The following is a 10,841-nucleotide window of genomic DNA, read 5'->3' on the forward strand; positions in this document are numbered from 1 at the left end:
AGATTCATTCTAGGGGAAAGGGAGACACCCCCAGCCAGAATCCTGGGGGAACCAATGGCTCCTTAGGTCCCTTTCCCCTCCGGGCTCCCTCTCTGGGCTGGTCACCGACAGGGCTCCACACGCTGTCTGCCTGGTGCTGGCCCTGCCCAGGGACATGGGCTCCTTTAGGGTCTGAAGATTCCCTCTTCCTGGCACTGTGTCACCACATGATGACAGGTGCGCTCCCTCTCACCAGCAGATTCTGGGCTAACTGACCCGTGGGGGGCAGCGTGAGGAGAGTGCAGTTGGGGCTCTCTGGAGAGCCCCTGTCCCCTGCCTGCAGGGCTCAGAGCCCAGGGTTCATAGCTGCCAAGCTGGTTATTGTGTCGGCGGCAGCTCTGCGCACTAGGCAATGGTTATCTGGCACGGCTGCCACCGTGACACGGGGCTGAGGGCGTGTGGCTGCCCCAGAGCTCAGGGGAGCCGCAGGATTGCTGCTGGGAGGAATGGTCTCACACGACAGCTAATGCGGCCGGCTGCCCAGTGCCAGCTGGGCTGGGAAGAGGACATTCCTCAGCAGGACTGGAGCCAGAGGCTCCATTTGCCCCTCCAGAGAGGTCAGAGGGGGTAAAAGTCTGAGCCTTTGGCCCCCAGTAAGTTCTTTGGTGCTGAGTCATCCCAGCCCGGCCTCCCTGCAGAGTTTGGGTTCCCAGGAAGAGCAGTCTGAGAAGGTCGGGTGTGAGGAGAGGAGCTGGCAGTCAGCGGGGGCATGACCCATCAGCAGGAGCTGGCCCTGTGCTGGGGCAGCTTGGTGCAGCACCTGGCACCACCACACATGTGACAGGAGCCTTCCTGGAGCTACAGCTGATGCATGTCTCTGCCCAACCTGGGTAGGCTGGGGTGGGAGGCTGGAAGCAGGGCATCCTTCCTCTCAGGCCTAGTTCGCCTTTGCCCCAGTGCCCGCTCCTAATTGGTGTCACTCCCCAGCACCAAGGGAAGATCCCCTATTAACTCAGGATTTGTCACCGGGACAGGCATGTTCTGTGCAAACCCTCTTGTGTCCGGCGCCTCAGCCACGCTTCTCAGCTGCTGGGAAAAGGGCTTCATCCATCAGGCTTATACGTCTCTCCTGGCGCCCTGCTACCTTCAGCGTTATCTCCCACTCAGCCCTCCTCACCAGCTGTTCACTGACTGGCTGTCGCAGAGGTTTCCATTTCTCCTAGGCTCTGATCCCACCTTCTCCTGAGTCTGCCCTTCCCAGACAGGGCTGAGAGTGGAGCTGAGCTGCGTGAGGAGTGTGCCAACCTCCCCTGGATCTTGGCAAAGCTCACCGGGTCCTTTTGTGCTGCTGGGCAGGGGGCCCTTGCCTGGCTCGCAGGAGGGTATTGGAATCCTACAGTCCAGGGAATATCAGGAGGTGACATCTACTAACGGCAGACTCCCCTGTTCTGAGCTCGGTGAGCTTGGCCCACGGCTGGACAAGATGCATCAAGCTGGCTAGTTCATACCCCAGCCCCTTGATACTGACGGCAGTGAGTCCCAGGCCCCAGCTAGCAGCCGGCTCTTCACTGTGCGCTCTGAAGAGCCCAGGGGTCAGATCTCTGAGGCGAAAGTGTGGCAACTTCCCTGGCTCAGCATGGCCATCGCTGGTGCCAGATGTTGGCCATCCTGCCCTTTTGTTCGAGCGGGAGGGTAGCTTGGCCTCTCAGCCCGGGCAGACAGATGTGCTAGCGGGGCTCGAGCTAGCTTGGTGGAAATAGCTGTGTGGGCATTGCAGCTCGGCTCTCAGGCCCACCCAAGCCCTGGGCCTCAGCTGGGCGGCTACCTGCATGTTGGCCACAGCCACACAGCTAGCTAGCACACTAGCTTGGGCCCTGCCAGAGCCCTACCCAGGCTGGGTGCTGGCTGCCAACTGCAGAGCAGAGCAGATGGCCCCTAGTTGGCTCCTTCACAGGCTTTCAGAAGGTGAGTTTCTTGGGGCCCTCCCAGCTGGCTTCAGGGGCTGCTGCTCACATGCCAGGCAGGTCTCTAGGTCTTATGCAAAGGAGACTGCTGAGCCCCAGACGTCCGGAGGTGCAAGGCTGGCCCTGTGGGGCCCTAACCTGTTGAGCTATAAAGCCAACGACCAGACACAAGGAACCAAATTCAGCCCCAGTGCAAGCGATCGCATTGAAACCAACAGAGCTGCACCCACTTACTCACTTCCCAGTTTGTCCCAGAGACAGCAGAAGCAACAGTCGCCCATTGGCATCCCTGACCCGGGGGGCTCATCAGGGGCAGCTCCGCATGGTGCACTCCCAGGCTCCCGCAGACCTCTCGCCTTCCAACCAGCACAGAGGCATTTGTGCTCTTGCCCACTGGCGTGCGGCTGAGATCGCAATGCCCCTCTTGGACCCGCCCCCTCAGCAAGGACCAGGCTACAAGGCTCTGATATGCTGGGTGGCACCATCTGGCAGGAATCAGAGGCCGATCACTCGCTGCCTTATGGCTAACGCTCCATTCAGGGCCCTTGTCCTGGCTTCCAGGAGGCCTCTGCCATGCTGCTGCCAGCTGTGGAGCAGGGCTCACCTGTGCTGGGTGTCGCTGCTTGCAGGGCTGGCTCCAGCTTTTTTGCCACCCCAAGTGGTGAAGAAAAAAAAGACAAAACCGATTGAGCTACTGCTGACATGCCGCGGAAGAGGAACAGAAGGACCTGGATGTGCCGCCCCAGCAACGGACAGAGTACCGCCCCTTTCTATTGGCTGCCCCAGGCACCTGCTTCCTTTGCTGGTGCCTGGAGCCCGCCCTGGCTGCTTGCCCTGCGAGGCGAGTGACTGCTTGGCAACCAGAGATCTTCCTTCACCTCTCTGTCTCTCTGCATCTAGGGCACGAGGGAGCTGGCCACAGACCTTCCAAGGAATTGAAGAGCTTTCAGTAATGTGCCTGCCGTGGCTTCTCTCCACAATCATCTCAGGGCAAATGTGAGTCAGCAGCTCTGAGGGCCTGCACGTGCAGAAGCTTCTGGATGCTCACCAGCAGCGTTGAGACACAAGACCCTGCCCCATATGCAGCATTTTGAGGCTTAGCAGAGCTCACTTCTTGGCCATGTGACGTCCTGGGCCTGGTGCGTGTGATTTGAACATGAGGCCGTGTCCCAGCCCAGAGCTCTCCACCTGCCCCGGGCCAGCAGCAAAGCCACACGCAGCCACGTGTCCACCTGCCATCATTTACTGCAATGGTGGTGGAGCTAGGGGAACAATGCCCAGTGTCTTCAATACACAGCCTTGTGGGTTTCAACCCCTTTGCTTTGCTGGTGCTCATGCTTGAGCTGCCTTCCGGGGAGCTGGCTTCAGACCCAGCAGCTGTGGAGCTGGGTGGTGTCATGAAGGGTTAATGGGATGAACACTGGTGAGAATTTGCACTAAAAACTGCGACTCCAGATGCTTCCCAATCAGGAAACAGAAACATACCACGTGACCAACAGCCCACAGTTCAAACATGGCTGCCTACGTGCGTCCCAAACCACTGAGCACCGCAGTTCCCAGTGAAAGCTCTGCTGAAACAGGCCGCTTCTTAGGAAACCTAAATGCAGATTAGGAGCCCTCGTGTTGGGCCGCAAGCCCAGATTTGAAGATTCTGTCTCATGTGTCCATTCCAAAGAGCTTGAATTCTGATTTCCAAACTCTGACAACTCGCCCTGAGCAGTTCATGAATGAACTGCAGATGGCAAATTATTCACTGAAATCACTGGGTGAAAGTCAAGCTCTTGGTGAACAATTCACGAGCAGGAAAAGAGGCAAAATTCAGAGCTGAAAGCCTGGCCATCTGGGAGAACCTGCCAGCCACCATCAGGTGTGCAGCATAAGCGGGGAGACACACGGCCTGAAAATGGGGCCATGCCTGCTGCACAGGTACAGGCAATCCCCACACCCAGCTGCTGTGCACTGTACTGGGGCGAGCTCACAGCAGCATTGTGGCCTCTGCCAGCAGGAGGCGCTGTAGAGGATGAAGGAGCACTAGTTCTCAGCCTGTCCCAGCAGGAGATGCTGGAGGGACCAAGGGAGGAGTGCTGGCCGCGAGGCAGCTCCCAGCTAGTCTATCCCAGCGATGGAGCACCCGTACTTTGGGCAGTGTGGGTGCCATTCTGCAGGGTCCCGAGTGAGGAGGGCATTGCCCAGATGGGGCAGAGCACATTGCACAGAACAAAGGCCTCTCTGTCCATGTCGCTGTGGGCTCAGAGACACAGAGCTTAGAGCACGGTGTCAGGCGCTGCAAGTCCCCCAGAAGCCCCCCACGGGCGGCGTTGGCTTTTCACAGCCTGACACTCGCCTCGGAGGCGAGCATGTGAGCATGTGACCGTCACAGGTTGAGTCTGCTCAAAGAGCAGCCTGTGCTAATCGCCTTACAGCGGAGCTGGGCCGAGGCAGGCGAAGTCACTGGCTTCTCAGCGGCTTTGGGCCTGACTCAGGCACGCTCGCGTTATCCCGCGTGATGCAGCAGGCAGGCAGAGGGATGGGCCTGGGCACTAAAAGCCACAGGTGTGATGCCCTGCGCTCCAGGCCTATGTGATCCAGGCCTGGGTTGGACACCTGGCCCCAGCCTGGGCTGGGAGTCACTCTCCATGGTCCCTGCTCCCTGGCCTGTAGGATTCCTGCCCTTTGAGCCCCAGGATCTGTCAGGGCACAGCTGGGCGACTGAAGCTTGATGCTGTGGCTAGTGCAGCCTGGGCTCTTCCAGCTCAAGCCTGGGGAGGGAGTGCAGTGTACGGCTGCCAACGGGCAGCGGGATGCCACGTGGAGCTGGGAAGAAAGCCCTGACCTTCCCCACTTCCCCAGCACCCCTTACCCCACCGCCCGCACCTGGCAGGGGAGAGGCACACTCAGGGTCTCCAGGCATGTCTCGGAGGGAGGGGGGGAGCCCTGTAGGCACAGAGACCCCATGGGCACGGGGGGAGGGGAGGGGAGTCTGGACAAACAGCAGTTCCCTGGCAGGGTCAGGCCCACTGAAGGGAGATCCCTTGCACCTCCCCCATAGGCAGGCCCAGTCCTACCGCCGAGCCAGTGCGGGCACTACCTGTGTTACCGGCTGCAAAGCGGGCAGGATCTGAGCCCACAGCAGCCGGCTGGACAGTCTCATGGCTGGGCAGAAAGCTCTGCCCTGCCTGGGAAAGTCAGACATGCCACAGGCCCCAAGGAGACGGTCCGTGTGCTGGCACCAGCTTCTCCACTTCCAGGCAGCAAAGAATGTTCCGCTTGCAGCCAGCCCAGCCCGTGGCACAGCCCCCAACACACGAGCGCACTGCGCTCCTGCCCGCCTTCCCTGCTGTGCTGGGACCCGTCCTCCCTGCTGCCCCCTTCCTATGGGCATGCTGGCCTCTCCCGCAGGCAGGCCCAGCGCAGCTGCGGAGCAACGCCCTCGAGAGCCTGCTGCAAAGCACAATCCTGCCGCATCCCACCAGAGGGGGGCAGGGACCCTAGCTGCTTCCCTCCCCCGGCCTGCCCAGGGTGCATAGGCCGGGAGCCACCCAGCACAGGCCATCCTGGGAGATCTCGCTCCCCCCAGCCGAGTGACTCACAGAGAGCGCTGGACCCCCCAACAGGCCCACCTGAGGAGTGCTGGCATCAGAGCCACCCCACAGCCAGGCTCGCCCCACCCCACACACCCCAGGGCCACGCTCTCCCTGCCCACCTCCCCACACAGCCACCCCTGGCCCTACCCCACAGCCACTCCCAGCCTTGCTCCACAGCCATGCTCGCTCTTCCCCACCACACAGCCACCCTCGGCCCTACCCCACAGCCACTCCCAGCCCCGCCCCACCCTGCAGCTACGCTCACTCTTTCCCACCCCACAGCCACTCCCAGCCCTGCCCCACCCCCCCTCTATACTTGCCCTGCCCCACCCACTCCCGCCACACTCAGTCTGCCTCCACCCCATGGCATGCTCACTCCACCCCATCACCACACTCTCTCTGCTCCCACTGCACTGCCAGGGTAGCTCTTCCCCACCCTCACTCCCCTGCCACGCTTGCTCTGCCCTCACCCCACAGCCCCTCCCATCGTACCCAGCAGAGTGCTGGGGGTGCTCATGGCTGGCTTTGCAGGGGTGCCGCAGCTCAGGACGGATCACTCTCTGCTGTGCTGCAAGGAGTAAAGCTTCACACTTGTTCTCATAAACCCACAGGTGCAAACTCCCCTCGCCTGCACGTCTGCCCAGCCGCACTGGCTCCCTCCAAGGCCCCGCCTGACTAGCAGGGCCGGCTGAGAACTGGAGCTGGGTCAAAGGGCCCAGACATATCACAGCAGGGTTTCAGACCCCAGTCTCCCTTCCCAGCAGGACCGTCTCCAGGGCGAGTGTAGACACGGGTCTGAGACTCCCTGCCGGGGCGCTGCCGTGTAGATGTCCCTGAAATGCCACTGGGCTCTGCCTGGGCCATGGTCGGGGAGGCTGTGAGCAGCCACGTCTGCCCTAGCGATTGCCAGCGTTCTCCCCAGAAAGGGCACCTCTCCCTCCCGCCTGCGATCTAGGTACCCATCCAAGCCGCAGTGGGGCCCAACCATGCACAGCTGTGAGGAGCCGCCTGCCCCGGGTCCTGGGGATCAGTGCAGAGAATCGTGGCCTGTCTGCGGATGGCTCACACCAGAGGAATGGCTGGCCCTGCTCCAATAGCATCCGTCCTCTCTACAGGGGGCCCAGGAGTCCTGGCACCTGCACTGAGAGTTCCAGGGGTCGCTGACCCCCAAGAGTGGGCCTGAAGGGCTCTCCTCTGGGACGGGGCAGCACAGCCAATGGCGGCCCCCTCCCACCCACTGCCCTGCCAGTGCCCTTTCCCCCTCTCCAGCTTTGCCAAAGCATCCAGTCTGCAAATGGGCATTGAGAATTATAGGCTGCACTTTCATCCCCTTTCCTTCAAGAGTGCGTCACACGGCTGTGTCAGAACTACACACACACACACACACACAGAGTGCTTCAACACGGCTGTGTCCAGAACTACACACACACACACAAACACACACACACACACACACAGAGTGCTTCACACGGCTGTGATTCAGAACTACACACACACACACACGCGCACACACAAGACGTGCTTCACCACGGCTATGCCAGAACTACACCACACACACACAGAGTGCTTCACACGGCTGTGTCAGAACTACACACCCACACACACACACACAACAACAGAGTGCTTCACACGGCTGTGCAGAAACTAACCACAACACACACACACACAGAGTGCTTCACACGGCTGTGTCAGAACTACACACACACAACCACACACAATAAGAGTGCTTCCCACAACGGCATGTGTCAGAAACCTACAGCACAACACCACACACAACACAGAGTGCTTCACAAAAACGGCTATGTCAGAACTACACACAAAAACACACACACAAGAGTGCTTCACACGGGCTGTGTCAGAACTAACACACCCACCACACACACACACCAGAGTGCTTCACACGGCTGTGTCAGAACTACACACAACACACCACACAAACATGAGTGCTTCACACGGCTGTGTCCAGAACTACAACACACACACACACAACACACAACAGAGTGCTTCACACGGCTGTGCAGAACTACACACCCACACACACAACAACACACACAACACAGTGCTTCACACAGCTGTGTCAGAACTACACACACACACACACACACACACACAGAGTGCTTCAACAACGGCCTGTGTCAGAACTAACACACACACACAGAGAGTGCTTCACACGGCTGTGTCAGACTACCACAACAACCCACACACCACACACAACACAAACCACCAAGTGCTCCACACGGCTGTGTCAAAACTACACACACAACAACAAGAGTGCTCCACACGGCTGTGTCAGAACTACACAAAAACACACAGAGTGATCCATACGGCTGTGTCAGAACTACGCATAAACACAAGTGATCCACATGGGCTGGTGTACCAGAACTACACCACACACACAAACACACAAACACACAGTGCATCCACATGGGCTGTGTCAGAAACTACACATCACACAACACACAGAGTGATCCACATGGGCTGTGTCAGAACTACAAACACACACAACACACACACAGAGTGATCCACATGGGCTGTGTCAGAACTACACACACACCACACAGAGTGGTCCACATGGGCTGTGTCAGAAAAAACAAAACAACACAACAGAGTGATCCACACGGCTGTGTCAAAACACACACACACACACACACACAACAACACACACACAGGAGTGATTCCACAACGGCTGTGTAAGAACTACACAACCAACACACAAACCACAAACACAACACACAAAGAGTGCTCCACCACGGCTGTGTCAGAACATGCAACACACACAGAGTGATCCACCACGGCTGTGTACAGAACTACAACACACCCCACACAGTGCTCCACATGGCATGTGTCCAGAACAAATTACACATCACACAACACACAGAGTGCTCCACCAACGGCTGTGTTCAGAACTACACACACAACACAACACACATACACAACCCTGAAAGTGCTCCACATGGGCTGTGTCAGAACTACACACACACACACAGTGATACCATCATGGGCTGTGTCAGAACTACACACACACACAAATACACACACACAAGAGTGACCCCACATGGGCTGTGTCAGAACTACACACACACACGCACACAGGTGATCCACACCGGCTGTGTCAACACTACACACACAAACAACACGCCAGTGATCCACATGGGCTGTGTCAGAACTACACACACACACACATACACACACACAGAGTGATCCACATGGGCTGTGTCAGAACTACACACACACACACACAGAGTGATCCACACGGGCTGTGTCAGAACTATACATGCACGCACACATATAGAGTTGTCCACGCAGGCTGTGTCACACCGACACACACACATGCACACAGTGATCCACACAGGCTGTGTCTGTCTGTCTCTCTCTCACACACATACACACAGAGTGATCTGCATGGGCTGTGTCATGCCTACACACAAACACAGAGTGTTCCATATGGACTGTGTCACACATCTACACGCACACATACACACAGGCTTTGTCACACACACACACATACACGGAGTAATGCACTTGGGTATTGGCTCACACACAAAGTGATACACAAAGGCTGTGTCACACACACTGCAATTTATACACAGGCGCTTTGTTTCTCTCTCTCTCTTTCATACACTCGCTCACTGAGGGTCCTACACATGGGCTGTGCCATCCGTACACACGCATACAAACACACACATAGAGGGCTCCAAACAGATTGTGTCTCTCATATCCACACATCAAGGGGGCTATGAACGGGTTCTGTCACACCCACACCCGCAGTGAGAGTGCTACACAGGCACCGTGTCACACACACTCACTGACAGTAATCCACACGCACTGTGTCTCTGTCACACAGGCTGTTTCAGACACACACAGAACGAGACACGTGTTTTGTGCCTCTCACATACACACTGAGGTGGCTACACAGACTGTGTCACATGCGGGGAGGGTAACACACACAGACACAGAGTGACACGAGACACTGAGAATGTGATACACATGGGTTGTGTCTCTCACATACACACACTGAGAGTGAACCCCGGACTCTCATGCACATCCCATGCCTGCTCTCTGTGCCCCAGTCCCTCACGCTGGCAGCCCAGTAGGCCCTGGCACCCCCCAGCTGGGGCTGGGATCTTGCCTTCTGGGATGCGCTAGGGGGGGACGTTGCATGACCCGGTAGGAGCCCCTCACCAAGCACCTCGCCCCCCGGGAGAGCTGCTGTCCAGTGTATGTCAGGCAGGGATCCCCGGGGTAGCCCCTAGCTGTGCTCCCAGCTCTACCTGCCCCAGGCAGAGCCCTGGTGTGGTGTCATGTCACGCGTGGGCATGGATAGCTGGGAGCATGCCTGTCCCAGCGGGGCGGAGGGGGGAGCAGAAGGGACGAGGCAGGCTCTGCAAGGTGCTCTGGATGGGACCCAGGGATGGCTGGGGCAAGGAAAGCCCAGGGGCAGTGCAGGCACGGCGAAGTCTCCGTTTGGCTCGGGGGCTTCAATGAGCTGCTCCGTTCCCAAAGGGGGCGTGTGGCATTAGCAACCTGCCCACTGGGCATTCCCCTTCCCTTGGGGACACACGGCCCAGAACCAGCCCCCTGGGAGCCTCGTCCCCGCCAGCAAGTGCCTGAGGTCAGGTGCCCCAAGAGAGGTGGCCCGGCTGGCTCAGGCTGGGGAGAAGCAGCTGTTGCTTTCCTTACCTCCTTGCCGAGAAGTCGGGAGGATGGCGAGGAGGAGGAGGAGGACTCCGGGAAGGAGGGATGCAGCCAGCTGCCTTGCCATCTCTTGAAGCAATGCCCCAGTCCTCCTGCAGCCAGTGTGTTTTATCCCAGAGCCGCTTAACTGTGGCTTCCAAGGCTGTGAGGGGCGAGGGGTGGGGGCTGGCCGAAGGGAGGGGAAGGGAATGAGGGGAGAGGCACAGGACACTACGTCATTACAAAGGGCAAACATACAAGTCTCTCCAGGCTATTGGGCTTTTTTCCCTTTTTAATTTCTCTCTCTTGCTGCTTTCTCCAATTCTGGCGGGTCTCTGCCAAGAGAGCGGGGCAGCTGCCAAGAGAGCCTTCAGCGAGAGGAAGCGGGAGGGATGGGCTGCCGAGCGCTCCCTCCCCCTGCACCATAATGGCCAGGCCATACATCGCGCCTCCGGGGGCACGTGGGCATGGCAGGCCCCAGACCCAGCACCTGGAGCCTTTCCCACCTGCTTGCCCTTTGCAGCCGAGGCAGGGCCATCGGCGAGCCCTGTGCAGCCTCATCACCCTTGCCAGGCCAGGGCCGGAGCCCCTGTGGGGGGTGCCAGGCTTGTCAGGGGCACAAGTGGCTCATGGGGGGTGT

The 10,841-nt window shown here is 58.7% G+C and overlaps 1 protein-coding gene across 8 annotated transcripts in view; it reads right to left on the minus strand.

Moving 5' to 3' along the window:
- The window catches only part of ELN (elastin), a 93,254-nt gene extending 82,729 nt beyond the window's left edge, over nucleotides 1-10,525 (minus strand). For all 8 annotated transcript variants that reach the window (XM_075073952.1, XM_075073953.1, XM_075073957.1 and 5 more), the window contains exon 1: nucleotides 10,208-10,525. In XM_075073952.1, coding sequence (XP_074930053.1) covers nucleotides 10,208-10,457 — 250 coding nt within the window. In that variant the 5' untranslated portion in view covers nucleotides 10,458-10,525. The remainder of the gene's footprint in view (nucleotides 1-10,207) is intronic.
- Nucleotides 10,526-10,841: the final 316 nt, after the last annotated feature.

This window comes from Chelonoidis abingdonii, chromosome 20 (assembly GCF_003597395.2).
Source record: "Chelonoidis abingdonii isolate Lonesome George chromosome 20, CheloAbing_2.0, whole genome shotgun sequence".
In the NCBI taxonomy this organism is placed as follows: domain Eukaryota; kingdom Metazoa; phylum Chordata; order Testudines; family Testudinidae; genus Chelonoidis; species Chelonoidis abingdonii.